The sequence below is a fragment of the Urocampus carinirostris genome, chromosome 12 (genome assembly GCF_059441175.1).
Source record: "Urocampus carinirostris isolate Australia breed hairy pipefish chromosome 12, RoL_Ucar_1.0, whole genome shotgun sequence".
In the NCBI taxonomy this organism is placed as follows: Eukaryota; Metazoa; Chordata; class Actinopteri; order Syngnathiformes; family Syngnathidae; genus Urocampus; species Urocampus carinirostris.
In genome coordinates, this window is record NC_142360.1 from 8,039,036 (window position 1) to 8,059,701 (window position 20,666).

At 39.9% G+C, this 20,666-nt stretch overlaps 1 protein-coding gene across 1 annotated transcript in view; it reads left to right on the forward strand.

Moving 5' to 3' along the window:
• The window catches only part of LOC148354811 (insulin receptor-like), a 118,055-nt gene that overhangs the window by 85,037 nt on the left and 12,352 nt on the right, over positions 1-20,666 (forward strand). Inside the window, exons 5-22 of the mRNA XM_088349360.1 lie at positions 1,258-1,397; positions 1,992-2,136; positions 2,205-2,419; positions 4,273-4,399; positions 4,471-4,718; positions 6,353-6,520; positions 6,601-6,799; positions 10,521-10,653; positions 10,748-10,901; positions 10,978-11,126; positions 12,757-12,913; positions 13,220-13,316; positions 14,823-14,890; positions 14,953-15,182; positions 17,692-17,802; positions 17,877-18,039; positions 19,622-19,751; positions 19,836-19,970. Coding sequence (XP_088205486.1) covers positions 1,258-1,397; positions 1,992-2,136; positions 2,205-2,419; positions 4,273-4,399; positions 4,471-4,718; positions 6,353-6,520; positions 6,601-6,799; positions 10,521-10,653; positions 10,748-10,901; positions 10,978-11,126; positions 12,757-12,913; positions 13,220-13,316; positions 14,823-14,890; positions 14,953-15,182; positions 17,692-17,802; positions 17,877-18,039; positions 19,622-19,751; positions 19,836-19,970 — 2,769 coding nt within the window. The remainder of the gene's footprint in view (positions 1-1,257; positions 1,398-1,991; positions 2,137-2,204; positions 2,420-4,272; positions 4,400-4,470; positions 4,719-6,352; positions 6,521-6,600; positions 6,800-10,520; positions 10,654-10,747; positions 10,902-10,977; positions 11,127-12,756; positions 12,914-13,219; positions 13,317-14,822; positions 14,891-14,952; positions 15,183-17,691; positions 17,803-17,876; positions 18,040-19,621; positions 19,752-19,835; positions 19,971-20,666) is intronic.

Genomic DNA, 20,666 nt, shown 5'->3' on the forward strand with positions numbered 1-20,666 from the left:
AAAAAGTAATCGGGTAATAATGACAATTTTGTGTCAAAAAAGTTGCATCTCGGGGATGCAAGTTGATTTGAGACATGTGTCCCCAGCAAAAATGATGCGTCTAGGGCGCAGGCACATGGGCAAACGAGAACACTGTTAAGCACTCAATTTGATCATTTGCACAGACTCATGGCAATAGGGCTACTTCAGAAATGTTGTATTGCATGCTTTGGCAATATCCAGTGGACATATTAAAAACTGCAGCTCATTGTTTGACTTGAAGCGGCTCGTTGTTTTTCTTCTCCCAGCATCGTCTTGCAAGCCGGATTAAATCTGTCTGCAGGCCTCATACACTCCGTTGTCCGGTGTTTGGTGACCCTTGCTGTAATCCCTTGATTAGAGCGGTTCATGGCGACCAAAACCCAACACTACATGATTGGGGATAAGGGTTGACAGCCGTATAAGTGCATCTCATTTTTTGCAGTAATATAGCAGCGGCAAAAAAAGAGTTCCCACGGCCCAACAAAAGTATGCTTTGCAGGTCCCCGCTCTCTGCATTAGGTAACCAAGGATAATGGATCGGGTCCACAACTATAAAGTTCATTTGAGGTGTAAATCTCAGCAAAATGAATTTGGGGATAAAGTATTGCAGCTGCATGACTACAGTTTACTTTTTGATGGAAAACACGGGGGAGAAAAGCTGCCAGGCCAGACAAATGAGCGCTCTGCCGGCTTTACTCGCAGTAGTATGCAAGCGGGATAAAGGATTGTAGAACGTTTTTTAACCACGGTGCATTTCGGTTGCTTCGCATGAAGCTCGGCATTACATCCATCCATCCATTATATGCAACGCTTATCCTCAGAAGGGTTACGGGGGTGCTGGAGCCCATCCCAGCTATCTTTGGGCAGTGGGCAGCGGACACCCTGAACTGGTTGCCTGCCAGTCGCAGGGCACACAGAGACAGACAACTCACTCGCTCATTCACACCTAGGACAATTTGGACCAGCCAATTAACCTAACATGCATGTTTTTGGAATGTGGGAGGAAACCGGAGTGCCCGGTGGAAACCTAGACAAGCACGGGGAGAACATGCGAACTCCACACAGGAGGTTTGATCTTATGACCTCAGAAGTGTGCCACACACGCTCTAACCACTGCCCCACCGTGCTGCAGCTCGGCATTACAGTATAACTAAATTACATTAGCGACATTAGTACCTGCTGCAGCTCCCTTCAGTTTGCCGAAGTTTTAATTGACTATCGTTTTCCTCCATCCAGGTTGAGGTGCTCGCCGTGCGCAGGACTATGTCCCAAACTTTGCGTGGGGAATAAAACCATCGACTCTGTCACCTCAGCTCAAGCTTTGAGAGGCTGCACGGTTCTCCATGGAAACTTGGTCATCAAGATCCGAGGCGGGAGTGAGTACTCTTTCATCCACTTTTCCGTCTGTTCATCTCGTGTTTAAAAAAGAGATAATAGGTCGTGCCTTTTGACTTATAATGTGAAAATTTAATTAAGTAATTATTTTTGTTTACAATTACAGTAACATTATACATCTTCGGTAAACATATCTCAACAAGTAATGTTGAAAAATCTGTGGCTTGACTTTATCAATCCTCCAATCAATATTTACTTTTTCAATAATAACTATTCTGGACCCACATTGCGGAGTGGTAGAGGGGAGAGACGACTAAGTTGTGTTCTTTAGTAGAAAATTTAAATAAATTCTAATGAGGAACATACATACTTAGAATACTTTTAACAAGTTGTGTCGGCTGTTTAAATAGTATAGTGTGTCGTGAAATGACTAATTATCATATCTATAACCGATAATTGTGACGTCGTATTCGGCCGCTATCCACTTGATCATTATCATGCATCCCTACTAAATATATATTTTTTGCCTTGCCAATAACTATTTTGCATCCTTACTATGGATATATATTTTATTCATGCAGATAATTGTAGTTCATCCTTAACATAAATATATGTTTGTTTGTTTTTCCGTACAGATAATATCGCTGCCGAGCTGGAAGCTAGCTTGGGCCAAATTGAGGAAATCACAGGATACCTGATGGTCCGTAGAGCCTATGCTCTGGTGTCCCTCTCCTTCCTCCGCAAACTACGAATCATCAGGGGGGAGCATCTCGAGGGAGAGTAAGTACCCTTACCATACTCGTCTTCATCTCCCTCCACCTCTCTGAATTCTACTCTCTTTCTTTAAGGATCTACGCCTTCTACGCATTAGACAACCAGAATCTGAGGGATCTGTGGGACTGGTCCAAGCACAACCTGACCATCCAGCGTGGTCGCACCTTCTTCCACTACAACTCGAAATTGTGCATGTCAGAAATCAGCAAAATGGAGCAGGTCACGGGCACAGGAAAGCGCAACCAAAAGAACGACATTGCGGGGCGCACCAACGGGGACCAGGCCTCTTGTAAGTTAAAGATGAATATTTGATGCGGGGTTCTCAAAATTCATTCATTTATTCACTGGCTGCGTGGCTAAAAACAAACTTTGACGTCTTTGGCTACCTAACTTAAAATGGAATTCTGACGTCTGTAACCGTCAACCGAGCTTAAACTCTTTTTGGAATGTATGGCAGCCTAATTTAAATGGATGTTTGACATCTATAGATGCTTATGGCAGCCTCGCTAAAATGGAATTCTGATGTCTACACCCATCAGCCTTGCTAGAACTCTTTTTGATGTCTATAGCTAAAATGGAACTTTGACGTCTATGGGAGCATAATTAAAATTGAATTCGGATATCCATAACTGTCGATAACAGAACTGTTTTTTTATAACGGAAGCTTAGTTCAAATGGCATCAATAAGAGCCGTGGTAGAACTATTTTTGATGTTTATGGCAGCCTATCAGAATTGTTTTCAGCTTCTATATCGTTAAAATGGAATTCTGATGTCTATTAATGTTAATCAAAGCTAGCTAGAACTTTTTGATGTCTATAGCTGTCTATGGCAGTATGACCAAAATAGATCTTCGACGTTAATAGTCGTTTATAGCAAAAAATAACTTGAAAAGCATTAAACGACATTGTGTTGATTTGCTGTAATTAAGGCCTTAAAAAAGATCCCAGGCATTACAATTTTCAATGCAATTGCTGAAAAAACATTGTTTTTCAAATTTTATTTTACATTTAACATTGTGCAAAGTAGTCAGCGTAACATTTTGCAATAATGAAGTAGTAGCACAACTTGGTCGTATCCCCTCTCCACATCTCCTTAATGTGTATGAGGCACCGGATAGATCGCCCCTTAAAGTAGAAATTAAAATTAAAAAATTCTGTTAAAAAAGCTTTTTTGTTTGATTTTATTTATTATTATAAAAAAATATATATATTTCAGTTAATGTCATTTGTTGAGATACGTTTGGTGCTAACATGATAATAACTTGCTTGCTTATTATATTCTTATAGGCCAAGTATGTCAAGTCATGTTTATTAGTATAACCCTTAATCACAAAGACTCTTAAACGGCTGCACAGACCACAGATTATTGCAAACCACAGACTATTATCACACCATCCCCTGATCTAAAACCTACATGCAAGGAAAAACTCAAAAAACCTCAACATGAGGAAAATGAAGAAACGTTGAGAAGGGACCGCACTTGAGGTAATCCCCCTTCCAGGACGACAAGGATTCGATGGATATTGCAATAACATATAACTCACAGATATTGTCAAAATATAGGTTATTCATATGCTATAGAATAGAAGTGTGTTTTAAATCTAGATCTAAACAATTCCACTGAGGCTGCAGGTTGAGTCTCAGGGGGAAGAGCATTCCACAGCACCATGGCCCGAATGGAGAACACGCTCGATTCTGCAGTTCTCACCTTGACTCTTGGGATCACTAGGAGACCAGCGTTTTCAGAGCGAAGGCTCCAGACCGGAACATTGGGGGAAATTAAATCTGAAAGATATGAGGGAGCAAGTCCATGCATGATCTTGTATAATACCAACAGAACCTTAAAATCACATCTTAAGCTAACAGGGAGCCAATGCAGGTGAGCTACAATCGGGGTAATGTGATCAAACTTTCTTGTCTTAGTTAAAAGCCTCGCTGCAGCATTTTGTACCAGCTGAAGGCTCTTGATTTTGATTTTAAATTGCTCAATTGAAAAAAAAAGTCAACCTTTAGCTTCGAGTATTGGTCTCCAAGAGCAAGATTAAATCGGTTATCAGTATCGGTAGGAAATCAATTATCTTGGATCCCTAATACATATTAAATTTAAATAAATGCACATTTTGAAAAATTGCTCTCCCCCAGGTGAAACCAAGTTGCTGAAATTCACATACATCAAGACATCCCCCAACAAGATTTTAGTCAAGTGGGAGCCGTTTTGGCCACTGGATTTCAGAGACTTGCTGGGCTTCATGGTCCTCTACAAAGAAGCGTAAGTGTCCGACACAACTCGTATTTTTCCGTCTTCTGTTTTGTCAAATTTTATCTTCTTGCGCGGTCCAGGCCTTACAAGAACGTGACGGAGTTCGACGGGCGGGACGCGTGCGGTTCCAACAGTTGGGTGATCGCCGACGTGGACCCTCCGTCCCGCAACACAGAGAACAGGGACAACGAACCTGGTCATTTGATCCGGCCGCTCAAGCCGTGGACACAGTACGCCATCATGGTCAAGACGCAACTGTCTGCTTCCGACGAGCACCAGGTTCACGGCGCCAAGAGCGAGATCATCTATGTCCGCACCGACGCCTCCAGTGAGTTACAGACTATATGACGCACATATAAACTTGGCCAGAATTTTGAAAGCACGCCTGATAATTCACTGTGCCTTATGTACCGGGAAACATGATGGATAAGATTCGAAATGCATAAAGTAATTTTAGGTTTGTCTTAGTGCACCAGATTTCTGTCATGATTGATCTATCAATTAACGTCACTGACCAAAATCACAAAACCGTATGCAACAGGATCTGAACTCGGGTAGTGGCGATGAAAGCACTGACACTTTACCACTAGACTTTGAAAATACATTTGAACTTATCTCATTATCCCACTATTTTTACGTAGTACATTTTGTCATGTATTCTAATAGGTTAAACACTCTCCCCACTTCTTTTGGCTATACAAGTTAGAGAATGGAGAAAACAAAGTCAACATAATACTATACAAGCTCTTTTACATATGTATACATTGTATTAAATTGTTTTTAGTGCCATTAATTAACATCAACGTTCTGAAACATTTTATGCAATTTGTTTAGACATGGCCCTCAGGGATAGCATGTAATTAAGACTTTAAAGATTTTTTTAAAACTGTCAGGCTAGGCAAAAATTCATAAATAGTGCTTAGAGACTGGCTTAAGTTATAATAATGCAATGTAACAGTAGTGCAATGAAAGTTGTGCAATATCATTAGGCAACAACAACAAAAAATCCCAGATAAGTCATAAGTTATATATATATATATATATACGTATATATTCATTCGCAGTTTTGTACACTTGTTTAGGGTGGTGATGGCCCTTGGGAAGAAACCGTCTCCGAGCCTGTTTTTCTTGTAGTACCCACCATAAGGCAGCAGGTCAAAGAGGTAGTGGCCTTTAGAGTTAATATTTACCAGTGTCTGAAATAACGTCTGCCCGGACGCATGGGGCGTGCATCTTTTACGTCGGGCGTACAACTTACACAACGTCTCTGCCCGAGTGGCCGACAACCTTTTCAAGAAAGAAAAAAATTATATCTTTTGTTTTTATTTATTTATTTATTTTCAAATCAATCGTTTGCTTTATTCCGATTTCAAAATCTTCGCCCGGTATGGAAATTTTGGAAATTCGGTTCGTTTGGCAATTTGCATACTCTGCAGCTGATCAGAAGCCTGCATAGAATAACATTCCCAAGTGTTATGAAGTCGTGCATTTGCAAACTTTTCAGAGTTGTCTGCCTTGGTGTCCGGTAACTTTTTGTCATGAGTTTCAGACACTGTATTGACAAAGGATTTTATCAGTTAAATTTATCGCTCGGTAAAATTATTGTTCATAAAATATTAGTCTTCGAGAATAATTGCAAATATCAAGATTTACTTTTGATGTTATTCAATAGTCGAGCCCTATCAGCTATTTGTTGCAGGCTGTTTTTTTCCTTGCTGATCAGTAGAACAGACTGTAGGACTTGGCAGTAATGTCAACTCCTCATATGCTCACAAAATGTGCAAACAAATGACTGACTCATTCAAACCATTTCTCCATAGTCCTGTTGAGGGAGGAAAAACACAGCAGGTTACTTTCGTAGAACAATAACAGGGGAGGGAAAACAAAATCAATGATGGCTGTTGGAGCCGGACAGTTCTAGAATGTTGCGCCCTAACATTCCTCTCCTCCAATCTTCCTCAGAACCTTCGGTGCCTCTGGATCCGATGTCCTCCTCCAACTCCTCCTCTCAAATCATCCTCAAGTGGAAGCCCCCCACCAATCCAAACGGCAACATCACACACTACCGCGTCATCTGCCGCAAGCAACCCGAGGACAGCGACCTCTACAAGTTTGACTACTGTCTGCAAGGTCGCCAGCTGATTGCAGACATTCCCAGTCTTTTTTATTACTATTATTGTTATTGCTTTAATGTGCCGGTCCTCCCACAGGTATGAAGCTGCCGTCGCGGACCCCTACTCACCTGGACAGCGACGATGAGCAGAAGTGGAACCACACGGATGAGCCCAACATCGCGGACAAATGTTGTGCCTGCCCCAAGACTGACATTCAGCTCAAAAAGGAGCAGGAGGAGATTGAGTACCGCAAGATCTTCGAAGACTACTTGCTTAATGTGCTTTTTAAGCCCCGGTATGTTAAGGATTTTCCTAGCAAATACAGTAGAACTCCGGAACATGACATTAATCCGTTCTGAGTCGCAGATCCCAAAGTACAATTGACTCATGGTTGTGTATTGAAATCTATACTAATTACAGGGTTCCCGCGGATCCTTGAAATGTCTTAAAAGGCAATATAATAGGGTCTTAATTTGCATTAAGAAGTCCTAAATCAAATTTCTGAAATCCTAAAATTAAGAACACGTTAATAAGATTTATATTTGTTTGTATTAAAAAGGATTATTAACATTTATCCAATGGTCTTTTTTTTTAGCAATTGACCAATTTCCTTTCGAGGCAACATCACGTGACCACAAGAATAGAACTATTAAAACGGTAATGTGGTTTCATTTGGGCCTTTCAGAGCAGTATCCCGGTTAACAACATTAAAATAACCAAATTGCATATAGCAAGTACTACTTATGTCTAATAAATGATATATGATGTGTATGATCAATTAATACCATATATATATATATATATATATATATATATATATATATATGTAAAGGAATAAGGAAATTGGATCTACCTTTGGTGTGACGTGACTTGAGCTGGTGAAGTGGAGTTAGCGGGTGGATGCAGAGAGGGAGGAAGAAATGGCGACAATGGATTAAAAATTAAACTCATTTTAAAACTTTCACATGCGATGATTGCCGACTTCCAAGGTTCTAATGTATGTTGCATTTAAAAAAAAAAATATTTTACTAACCTAAATCTACAAAGCAGATGGCTAAAATTTGCAAAACTGAGGGGGGGACGAATTAAATTGTCCCTAAAATCAAATTTAAATTAAATTAATTGCGCATTTTCCGTATAACAAGGCACACTGGATTATAAAGCGTCTATTTAAATAATTAGTCTAAAATAATCTTAATCTAAAGTCATCTTTTGTGAAATATTCAGAAAATTTCGTACATACGGCACAAATGTACAAAAATGTATTACAGAAGCAAAACGTTTCACTTCTATGCCAACCCTTTTTCCACTACAGAAAAATACTTTATAGTATATTAAATAATTAACAAAAATAGATAAACATTACAAAATGCCAATAATGATAATAACAAGAAAAAATTATAAGAATAATTGTTGTAAATACACAGCAATATATGATTATTTGGGTGAATTTTGATACAAATACTATATCTTTAATATCTGTCCTTGTTTCAATGAATTGCTCTTGCTGACATTGTCGCCCCCGTGTGGCCATTTGGGAAGAAAATGAGAAGAGAAATTTGTTATGAATTGTTTCCAAGACAATGGACATTTGATGAAAATTGTCGGTCATTTTTATGAAATACCTTTTTGATATTTATAGTCAGTAGGCGCTAACCGTCTAATTGTTCCTCTCAACCTAGACGAGATTGTCCATCTTTTGTCCGTGTTCGTTTCCTGCAGATCTTAGCCAACTCTCCCTCCTTCTTCAATGTTTGTGTGTGACTTGTTTTTTGTTCCGGGCAGGACAGTGGGTGGGCACATGGTGGGAGGTTCTGATTTCAGAGGCCACTTTACCCTTCCGTTATAAACGCGCACACACACACTGTGGCCATTATCATTCATGCCAGTCAGCCGTGCAGTCATGCGGGCAACTATTCGGACACAACAACTGACACACACCTCAGCAGGACTCAGATTCTAATAGGTCAGTTGAGGACGGTTTTCTTCCACTTGTACAGGTCTCAAAGTCACATTGTGTATTTTATAGCGACCCCTAGTGGATTAAAAAGTTCATTCATTAAATCAGGGGTGCCAAACTCATTCTTATCGAGGAACATATTCGTAATAGCTGTCCTCAAAGGGCCTGATGTCACTTGTAAATGTAATTGATTTGTTAAAAAAAACATGACTACTCCTTCATTTAAAAGAACCCTGAAATTATTAATTAATAACATAAGTCACTTACATTACAGTTGCATTGAATAAATATTCAGATTTTCAGATTTCAGATTTACTTTATTGTCATTCGTATACACGTGTATACAGAACGAAATGTCGATACATCTGACCTGCACAGTTACTTTGAACGTCAGCCGGGATAGATAAGATTAACCATGTCTTCGTCAGAATTTAAGCGCAGCAGTTCGTCATCTCGCGGTTCGATGCCACTTCCAGTTGTTAAATGGTCCAGTTTATTGTCCAGAGAGCGAACGTTGGAGAATGGATGGGAGAGGCCTTTAGCCTAGCTGTTAGCACGGCCCGACAACCTCGCTTCCTCGTCCGCACACCGCTGTCTTGCCACTCTTTTTCGCTGCTTTGTAGGCCGCTGGGTCTTGTTGACATAGCAGTCCGTGGCTAATAAACACTCCCGAGTGGTCGTAGCACCGAGCGCTTGATGTCTGGATGATCGCATATCCAGCAAAAAAAAAAACAGCGATCGTATCTTAATCTGCAGTTCGAGCCGACTTTGTGCGCCGTCAAACTGAGTCGAAGACTGGGTCTTATGGCCGACTTGTAAAAAACTGTTGCGAGCCGATGCAGCCGCAGCCGAACATATATAATATGTTATAAATTAAATACAGTGATACCTAGGTATACAGGCAACCTCAGCTTGCTAACACTCTAGAAACAAGATGTCTTTTAAGCAAAAGGTTTGCCCAACCCACGGGAAAATCCATAACACGAAAATGTGCAGACATTATCACTATAGACCGGGGCTTTCATTTCACAGGTCATTTTGTTATCTTATTTATCTAGTGACTGTATTTTTTTATGATCAATTACTATTTGAATGTGTTTTTAGTGATCAGGAACATTTGTTTTGTAGCTATTTACATTCAACTCTGATGCTTTTGGGAGGCTAGGAACAAATTAATTGGTTTTCAGTTATTTCCTACTGAGAAAATTTGCTTGGGATGGGAGCAATTCCAGATATATGAACAAATTAATCTCTAAAAAAGATTTTGGACATTTTTAAGATTTTTTTTTATTTCTCTATTCCACTCACTGACATCGAAATGAAATACTGGCTTCTTATGCCACTGATTGAAATAATACACAATTGATTCGGGTCACTTTAAGAATCAATGACTTATACAATTATTATATGTTATTTCACTGTACTTTGCGTTTTTTTCATCAGCCATTTTTTAAAAATGAGGTCTGTTTTTTTTCTTGCAAGTAATAGAATTGATTTGTAAGTTTTAGTCTACTATAGTCAAGGATTTGTTTTTGTCTAGTCCAAGAAAACAACAAAAGAGTTTTTTACTCTTTGTTCTTTTTAATTGACTTATTTTAATTTGTTTTTTCTGTTATGCGCTAAAATTAGGCCCATACATCAGCTCTGAGCAACTCCACCTATTGGCTCTCTCCAGCCGCTCCGGCTGTATCCGGTTTGCTCGGTCTTTTGTTGTCACTGGCGAGGATTAAAAGCACTTTTAGTGTTCTGTTGCTGGCTGAAATTCAGAAGATCTGGAAGTTGGCTTCTGAATTTTGCCAAGTGGCATCCTTCGGGCTTTCATAGCATTTATTTTTCCTTTGCACACGCTTAAGCTCCATTCTAGGCCACAACGACCTCTCGTGATGAATTATTACATACAGTCACTTTAACTCATGGCAGGTTAAACAGAGTCAAGTGGATGATGCCTTTTAATTAAATTTCTAAAAGCGATACTTGAATACTGTCTTGTGGAGGGTGTCAAACAAGCCTCCATTGCAGCGTTGGAGTAAAATCTATGATTTCTTTTTATCTCCAGGCCTTCACGCCGGCGCCGTTCGTTGGGTGTGGCCAACGCCACCGAAATGCCTTTCCTGTTTCCTACTGTCCCCGGCATTCCGAACGGATCGACCAAAGACACGCCTAAAGATGAGGACGAGGAAGGAGCTAAGGTCCGAAATGAAATCTTTTTTTTTTTTAACCCCAGATGCGGCTCATTTGAATGTATGCTACTTCACACAATGCTTATCTTTTATTATTTCACAGGTGGAATTGAAGGTCTTCTCCAAAGAATCGACTGTCATCTCTAACCTGCAACACTTCACCAGTTACAAGATTGAGATCATGGCCTGCAACCATCTCACAGACCTGAAGCGCTGCAGCATGGCTACTTACATCAGCGCTCGAACGATGCCAGAAGGTCAATCCGCGTTTTTGAAGTGATCTTCTCTGGACGTGAGGAATTCTTTAACCGTGTAGCGGGTATATTTGTACAGAAAAAGCAGACGACATCCCGAGGCAGGTGACCCACGAGTTAATAAACGGCGAGGCGGCTTCCATCTTCATAAAGTGGAAGGCTCCTGTCTCACCCAACGGTCTCATCATCCTGTATGAAGTCTTCTATAGGAAAGTCGGGGAGACTGAGGTCAATACCACTAGGAATTTAAAAAAAAATAAACGACCAAATTGTAAATTGTTGTTCCCTAAACAGGTCATAAAACGAATAAACTCTGTGTTTCCCATACAATTTTGGGAGACCCTGGTTGGTAGACAGTAGAGGGGTCAGAGGGCTTTCTTCCCTGCATGACAATTTATGTATATTATCAAGTTCAACTGACTTAGATACACAACATGGGTTTTGCGATCATTTATATAAATAAGAAACCCGCCTTAAACATTTATGCTTTGTTGGATGTTGCTTCTTGTAATCCGTTCGTTTCACCAAACAGAATCGAAGAAATTATTCCCTTTATGGTAGTTGGCCCTCCCCTTTCGATTGACACCTTTTCCATGATGATGGTCTGTTCACGCTAGTTTTATTCATGCACAAAGCGCAAAGTCACATTCAATCTGCGACTCACTCGACACATATATTCCACCAGTCTAACTCTTAGAAAAATGCATAAATTATATACAGTGGCTTGCGAAACTATTTGGCCCCCTTGTACTTTGTGACCTTTTGCCGCATATCAGACTTCAAACATCAAGATATAAAACTGTAATTTCTTGTGAAGCATTATCAATAAGTGGGACACAATCATGAAGTGGAACACACTTTATTGGATATTTTTAACTTTTTTAACAAATAAAAAACAAAAAAGTGTGTGTGCAGAATTATTCAGCCCCTTTACTTTCAGTGCAGCAAACTCTGTCCAGAAGGTAAGTGAGGATGTTGATCTAATTACTAACGATGATAAATGTAATCCACCTGTGTGTAATCCAGTCTCTGTATAAATGCACCTGTACTGTGATAGTCTCAGAGGTCTATTTAAAGCGCAGTGAGCATCATGAAGAACGAGGAACACGCCAGGCAGGTCCGAGATACTGTTGTGGAGAAGTTGAAGCTGGATTTGGAAACAAAAAGAATTCCCAAGCTTTAAACATCCCAAGGAGCACTGTGCAAGCAATAATATTGAAATGGAAGGAGTATCAGACCACTGCAAATCTACCAAGATCGGGCCGTCCCCCGAAACTTTCAACTCATACAAGGAGAAAACTGATCAGAGATGGAGCCAAGAGGCCCATGATCACTCTGGATAACCTGCAGAGGTCTACAGCTGAGGCGGGAGAATCTGTCCATAGGAATCCATAGAAAGGCCTTAAAACTGCTGTTCACAAACGCTTTCCATCCAACCTCACTGTCGAACTGTTTTGCAGGGAGGAATGGGCATAAATATCAGTTTCTCTATGTGCAAAACTGATATGGACGTACCCCGAGCGACTTGCAGCTGTAATCGCTGCAAAATGTGGCAATACAAAGTATTAACTCAATGGGGATGAATAATTTTGCACACCCGCTTTTTGGTTTTTTTATTTGTTAAAAAGTTTAAAATATCCAATAAAGCGTGTTCCACTTCATGATTGTGTCCCACTTATTTTTGATGCTTCACAAGAAATTACAGTTTTATATCTTGATGTTTGAAGTCTGAAAAGGTCACAAAGTTCAAGAGGGCCAAATAGTTTCACAAGCCACTTTATAATCCATAAAAAAGACCTGTACTCTAGCCCTCTTGATCCCCACATCTGTCTTGCTAATTTTCTGACCTTATCTCTAGGTCCACACCGCTTGCGTCTCTCGGCCGGCATACCTAAAGTCCGGCGGCACGAAACTGTCACTCGTCCACCCGGGTAACTACAGCGTGAGGGTCCGCGCCACCTCCTTGGCAGGAAACGGCTCTTTCACTGAAACCACCTACTTCTTCATGCCCAACAGTAAGACCGGAAGTCATGTCGTTAATCGAATTTATCTCCCTATCAGAGTTTTATTACTTGGACGTCAAATTTTTGCTTTTCGCTGCAAATTGGATAAAATGTAAGCAGTAAATTGTTTTAACAGCCTCCTTTTTATGGGAGTATTTTACGGCATCATGGAGTAAGTCTGTAAACCTGCACACTGTATAGTGTATCCTACTCGTGTTCGCCTGTAGTAACATGTGTGGCTATGCTGAATTGCTTTTATCAAGCGTTAGATTCAAATTTTAATGAGATCTGAAACTTGGACTTATTTGTAACTTGCAGAAGATCCTGGTCTTGTTGGGGTCATCATCGGCCCGATCATCTGCTTCATCCTGCTGTTGATCGTGGGAGCTGCTGTCTTTGTGGTCTTCAAGAAAAAGTAAGCAGAGTAGAACCCCGGGATATGACATTTGGTTTGAACAAATGTATTGACACGAATAACAGCAAACAAACAATGTGAGGTTTGGACAACCCTTATCGACAATCTTAACAGCAATCAAGCATATTCACAATTTCGTTATGTCTGGCAATATGACGTTTTAACATTTTTTTCTGACATTTTTAACATCTTTGTTAGTGTCAATAGATCCGTCCAGGCCAAAGTCGATTGTTTTTTGGTCCGAACAAATCCACCGACACCAACAGCAGCACACAAACAATGTTTTGTTATATCTGACAATATGACGTGACAATATGACGTGACAATATGACGTTTTAACATTTTTTTCTGACATTTTCAACATCAATTAAGCAATTTCAGAGTTATTATCGACACTTTTAACATTCACAATTTCCTTATATCATGTTCTAACAATATGAGGTTTGAACCATTTTTATCGACACTTTTAACAGCAGTTGACCAATGTGTAAAGGGCAATACTATTGTGCAAGGGCGTAGCTCTGTCTTCTCAAATTTCAATCCCACCCTCCCAAGCAGCATCCTCCAGTCCTCTGCCCGGGATGGGTCCTCTCCCTTCTTACTTCTTTTGAGGTGATGATTGCAAAGTGCAACTACTGTTTAGTGAAGAATAGAAACATATTGTCATGAGTCAATGGGTTCCAAAGCCGCGGTACCCAGATGAAAACATCAGTCTATGATAAATCCTAGTTACGTGTAATATACGCGTGTAGAATTAAATACCATTGTAGATAAATACAGGTAAAGAGAAAAACAAATTTTATTTTACCTTTGTTGTGAAGTGACTTGACCTGGTGCAGTAGAGTTAACACGCGGGAAATGAAACTCCTTATTATGTTTAATAATTGTCCCGATCATCAATCAAGTGCAGCCATGCTACTTAGCGAGGGTAGCAATTTTTGTGCCTTCTTCATATATCCTGATAATTGCCAGCTACGTTTCTATGGATTTTGCTTCTCCCTTTCGCATCACTTTCAAGCCTTAGGGCCCATACCGAATAAATAGGGTACAGAAAAAGACAGTATTGTATCGTCACCTCACAGTCTTTGCGAAGCACAGGAGATTTGAACTGAGTGAAGAGAAAGCCCTGGGAGGGAATTCAGCCAATAGCATATTGCCATTTTTCTAATGCTCTGATGCAAACCTATAGCAGGCTGGCATTTTACTGTATCTGATGTCAACCAATAGCTAACAGGCATGTTGGAGACATAACTCATCATATGCACAAAGACTGCAAAGTTTCTAGTTTTTTTCTGTCTTTGGACACCTGAAAATATTGGAGTGATGTCCCATTGTTCAAAAAAGAACGTTAATTTGGCTGAAAAATATCTCGGACTACACCGTAAAGTGATAACATGGTAAGGTAGGCATGCCGTACCCATGGGTCTACTGTATATGGCTATAGCTTGAGCCATTTTTTTCAAATATGCAAAGAGTGTCACACTTCTTCTTTCTGATCTGTTACAGGCAGACAGAAGGTCCAACCGGGCCTCTCATTGCCTCTTCAAACCCGGAGTACCTCAGCGCCAATGACGGTAAGACGCATCTTCGTTTATTGATTCCATTTTCTTCACTTCAACTCCACCTTTTTGCGCAGTTTACGTCCCAGACGAGTGGGAAGTTCCACGGGAGAAGATCACGGTCCTTGGTGAGCTTGGCCAAGGCTCGTTCGGCATGGTGTACGAAGGCATCGCCAAGGATATCGTCAAAGGCGACCCGGACACTCGCGTGGCCATAAAGACGGTCAATGAATCGGCCAGTCTGCGCGAGAGGATCGAGTTCCTCAATGAGGCCTCGGTCATGAAGGCCTTCAGCTGTCACCATGTGGTAAGTGGCCACGTGCTCCTGTCACTTTGACCGAGACTCAGGTTCATGACTGGCTTGTAGAGTTGACGCTCCCAAAACAGATATTCCCTCTTAGAACGGCTGTTTTATTGCTTTACCATATGTTACAATGTTCTTATAGATACAGTATCCCTCATTTCTTCCTGGAGTTTGCATTCCGAAAAGATCCCGTGATAGTCAAAACCCGCGGAATTGATAGCTTCATTTAATCTAGATCTATCTGAACTGCCTTATAAATACCGATTTGTATATGTGTGTGTGTTTGTATGTGACTTATAGGCTCCAAAACGACTGAACCGATTTTCGTTAAAATTGATGCCGTTGTATTTTAGCCTTCGGCGATTGTCCTTAGCTAGGTTTCGTGTCAAAGCACCACCAATAAATACCAACAAAATCGATAAACATCTGCTTTTGTGGGGTCTTAAATGCCCTCTGTAGCTCCCGACCACACCAAGTAGCCAAATCTTCTATTAGCTCGGTGATGTTGGGCTAGTACAGTGGGTGGGCACATAGTAAGTAAATTAAATCTATAAACATATACACTTTTTGTTTTTTACAGATAACTTCTAGTGTCAAATAATAGTTTTAAAAATATATCTTTCAACTATTTTGCTTACTGTACTGGTTCAGGACGCGATCCACTTTACTTCAGGTGATATTTTATTGAGTGATAAGAACATTCCAAACAACAGATAATGGTACTTTATAAACGTTTTTTAACAAATAGAATTATAATTTTACAAATGCTACTGTATTGCCTTATTGTTTTTTTGAAATATAATTGGTTGACTGATTTAGTCGTGCAGAAAAAGCAGCTTTCAAAAATCTCAATTTGGCCCAGAAAAGTGAATTGTATAGAATATAAAATATGATAGAATTAATTGTCATTGCAACAGGTGAAATGCACAAGAAAATTTAAAAGTGACATTCTGATGGTGAAAAAACATTTACAAGAAACAATACCAAGGTTACCATAGTAAGTTAATGATAGTAATATTAAACAAAAATCAACAAATATAAAAATCATCCATTGTCATCATTGTACATTCCCATTTTGTTATTAGTGAGATGATATATTATCATATTTTTCCAGTTTTGTTTGGCAGGCAGTATTCAAAATTAAAAAAAATTTCTGAATGTTTCAAAAACATCCTCTTTACTTCAGATTATATTTTATTGCCTTCAGTTGGACGTTGCTGGGGAAACAAAAATGTCGCGTTAGAATGTTTTTACCTTCTTCTAGCACTGTGGGTCTCTAATACAGTAGTGCCCTCTACTTACGAATTTAATTCGTTCTGGGCGTAGCATTTTAAATGTAAATGCGCTAAACCGTTCCAAGACCTGCAAAAATACAGTATGATATTCTTTGATTAAATCATAAAAGAGCATTAGAACATGGAACAAATACATCTTAAGGGAGGCGCGAGCGCTTTGGATTTCGGGGAACTATTCCCAGAAAGAATTGCAATTGCACCTCCATTACACTAAGGCACTGGGCATTCTCATTGGCAGAGTGTTTTGTTTACATTTAGCCTCCACATAGTTCATATAGCAGAGTATGAAGTGTAGACACTAAGTGGAGTAAACCCATGAAAAAAAAAAAAATTAACACTGATGCAGAAACTGACAAAGAGAGGCAGGGTAAAGAGCCAAACAAAAATCTCTTTCCGAAAGTCAAGACGAAGAAGTTTAACAAAGCGTACGTAGCACTACACTGCAACTTCGGGGAGAGACTGGCAAAGACCGGTGTGCTTTCTATGCTAAGAATCTTGGCAGCAGATAAATAAATTACAGCCAAATAAATGAAGCTGTAACTTGAAGACATTTTAATGACAAGCAGAGATTTGGCTCGGACGGAGGTAACTTGTTACCACCAATATTGAGCAGTCGTTGTTTTGTACCCACCAATATTAGGTAATCACTTAAAAAAGATACCATCCCTGGGTTGGTGAGAGTGGTTTTCTTCTTCTGAGGGGGGCATGGCAGAAAATAATTTAGAAGCACTGCCTTCGCATGTGGAGAAGTCCAACTTTGTGACGATAGAAAGCATTTTCCTTATTCTTTTGGTTATTTTGTGTGTCCAAAGCGTTTTGTTTACATGATTGCTTCTAGAGAAACCGGACTTTGAAAAATATGTTTGCGAAGGTTGGTCAAGCTGTTTTACGTACATGTACAACTTGGACCAAGTGCTTGCTAGTGCTTATTAAAGCACTAGCAAGCACTTGCAGAAAAGGTGCGGGGCAACTGGTTTAGCCGATACTGATGAAGAACACGATGCACGACGAAAATCTGCGAACCTTGAAACCGCGATAAGTAAACCGTGATCCAGCGAACAATTGCTATAATTACTCCTACTCTTTCAAACTATCAAGTCCAATACTTTTTTTTTTTTAACCCATTTGCAGTAGGAGGCTTTTATGAAGTTTGATAGAGAGCACTTGGATCCCAGAAAAGGGCTGAAAGAATGTAACCTCTAGGTTTTTTTTAATAGGTACGCCTCTTGGGTGTGGTCTCCAAGGGTCAGCCCACTCTAGTGGTGATGGAGCTCATGACACACGGTGACCTGAAAAGCTACCTCCGAAGCCTCAGACCAGACTCCGAGGTAGGCGTTTCCAGTGTTCACATTTCATCCCGCACGACAAAAATATATATTAATCTGAGAATGTTTGTATTTAGAACAACCCCACTGGCCGTCCTCCACCCACCCTGAAGGAGATGATCCAGATGGCTGCGGAGATCGCGGACGGCATGGCCTACCTCAATGCTAAGAAATTTGTACACAGGGACCTAGCTGCCAGAAATTGCATGGTGGCGGAGGATTACACTGTCAAGATTGGAGGTACAAAGGTTTTTTTTTCACCATAGTGGCAATTTTGTATTTAGGCGTTGCATTTGTGTTTTATATGATAAGAGTGGCTCAACGATTGGTCACAAGAACACCTCAATAGCCTGTAGACTAGTTCTGACAATACATCAACATTGATCAATCCTTGTGATTTTCGAGGAATTTTGATTTCTAACCGGCATCATGTTTTAGTGGTTGACTGAGCCTATTTCAACCATATTTATTTTATTTTATTCATAGCCGTTGATGGCAGCCAAAATGAGTTAAAAGGTTTAACTAATCTTAAGATACAGGATATAATTAGGTAGCCTCCCAACATGATACACATATTGTTTTATTTTGAAATACAGAGTAATGACTTCTGGCCTGACATGAATAATATCTTCAGCTTCATTAAAAAGTCTTTTTTTCCCATGGGGCTGATAACTGTGACTCCATATTTGGATGTCATCGGTCTAAAAACTTATCCCTATTTAAAAGTAAATTAAAACAACTTCATAAGTCCTTTTTCTCATCGGTGTTCATTTGGGTGTCTGAAATTCTTAAAAATGTTTGAATTTTAATATTGTGTTTTCAAGGATGTAGAGTAGTGATTTAAAATGCTTGAAATTGTTGCCATGTTTCCCATCAAGTATGCTTAAAAATGATGCTGACACTGCCCCTTGTTGGGTTCGCCTTGCCCTTACATTTATTTCTTCGTGATTACGACAGCTGGCATTAGTTTGTAAGGCATTTTCGTATGAAGCGTCATCCCCCTACGGGTCGCGCCTAAGAGTACAGGTGCATGGTATACAGGGCATGACGAAATGTGTATTAGTGCAAGGAATACATATCCGTTATTGACATATATTATGGGCCATGCCATGGTAGCAATTCCTAATGGCAAATTGTGATGGTAAGAACTTACTGCAATTTTAAATGTAAGATAAAGATTGCGTTGTGACCCAACACCTTCAGTATATGGGGATAGATTTGTCCCCAAAACACGTATATTCGTAATTTACTAAAGATTTGAAAATCATATGCTGTGATGAAAGCGCGCACACAAGATTAAGAATCACATATATAAATCACAAAAATATTTGTGACATTAGTCACAGTGAAGTGGCTTTGAAAGTCCTTAAAAAGTGCTTGAATTTGATCATGAAAAGGGTGTACGAACCCTGTATAACGGACAAGTTCTCCAGTGCCCCGTGCACATTCAAGAGGGGTAGTGAGGAGACACAACCAGGTTATACTACTGGTTCTATAGAAAATCAGAATACGTTCCAAGGAACAATTGGCAAATTATTCATGTAAGTAAATATATTTGGCAAGCACTCGGGTGCTTCACGCACATTTTGAAGATGTAAAGAGGCGACACGACAAATTTGTGCTATTACTCCTATAGAAGATCAAAATATAGTATAATGATTGAATGTTTTGGCTTAGCTTCAATTGACTAATTAACAAGTTGTTTTTTTCTATGGGGCTGATAACTGTGACGTCATATTTGCCCGTCATCATTCTGATAAATATCATGCATCCTTAATTTAAAGCTAATAAAAATTAACATTGTAAATCCTTTTCTTCGAAGACTTTGGCATGACGCGAGACATCTACGAGACGGACTACTACCGTAAAGGGGGGAAGGGCCTTCTTCCAGTCAGGTGGATGGCTCCTGAGTCTTTGAAGGACGGAGTCTTCACCGCTCACTCGGACTGCTGGTAGGCTGACGACCTCGAGCACCCCTCATGTGACAAATGTAGCATTCTGAGATGTTTTAGATGTTTTTTATTTTGCTTTTTTAGGTCCTTTGGCGTGGTCTTGTGGGAGATCAACACGTTAGCAGAGCAGCCTTACCAGGGCCTGTCTAATGAGCAGGTTCTCAAATTCGTCATGGACGGGGGATACCTGGACCGTCCGGACAATTGTCCCGAGCGGATGTGAGTTATTCAAATTTGCAGGGAAGGAATTCATCAGATCAAATGGGAAAAGTCAAAACGGGGACAATATTTCACACACTTTAAAATAATAATAAAAACAATTACAAATTGACAGTTGACAGAAAAAATGCCAATGCCAGAGGTTTTGCTCAAATGAGAAGTGCCAGCCGATTTTCGCCACTTAGACTCATTTTGAAGGCCTGCAGAAAATTGAGTTCTCTATCTGTATTGGCATTGGACGAATCAAAAGAAAGCTCAACCCTCATCTTTCATTTGGAGTAAAGTATGTATCTAGCTTTTACCATTGTTTAGTAAAGAGTTGAGATTTGGAAAGTTCTGCCCTATACAGAGCTATTGAGATATCTAATACGCCAGGCGGAGCTAAGCTGACGGGTAGATGTTACTTGAATTGACTGGGGATAAGTATTGTTGCAATAAACTGATCTGGAAGTAATGACACGGCGAACAGTCTGCAGGTTATCTAAAACAAACTTCTTTTATTTTACTTGACTTACTTTAAATGCAGATCACAAATGAAACACGGACCAAAAAGGACAACAACAGGTAGCGTAGCTTCTCGTAGCATAGCGGTCAAAACCTTAGTCCTATCTTCATGCACATACAACTAAATGTGCCCAACCTCATGAAATTAAAAAACAACAACAGTCAATGACACTTATACATTTTGGGTCCCAC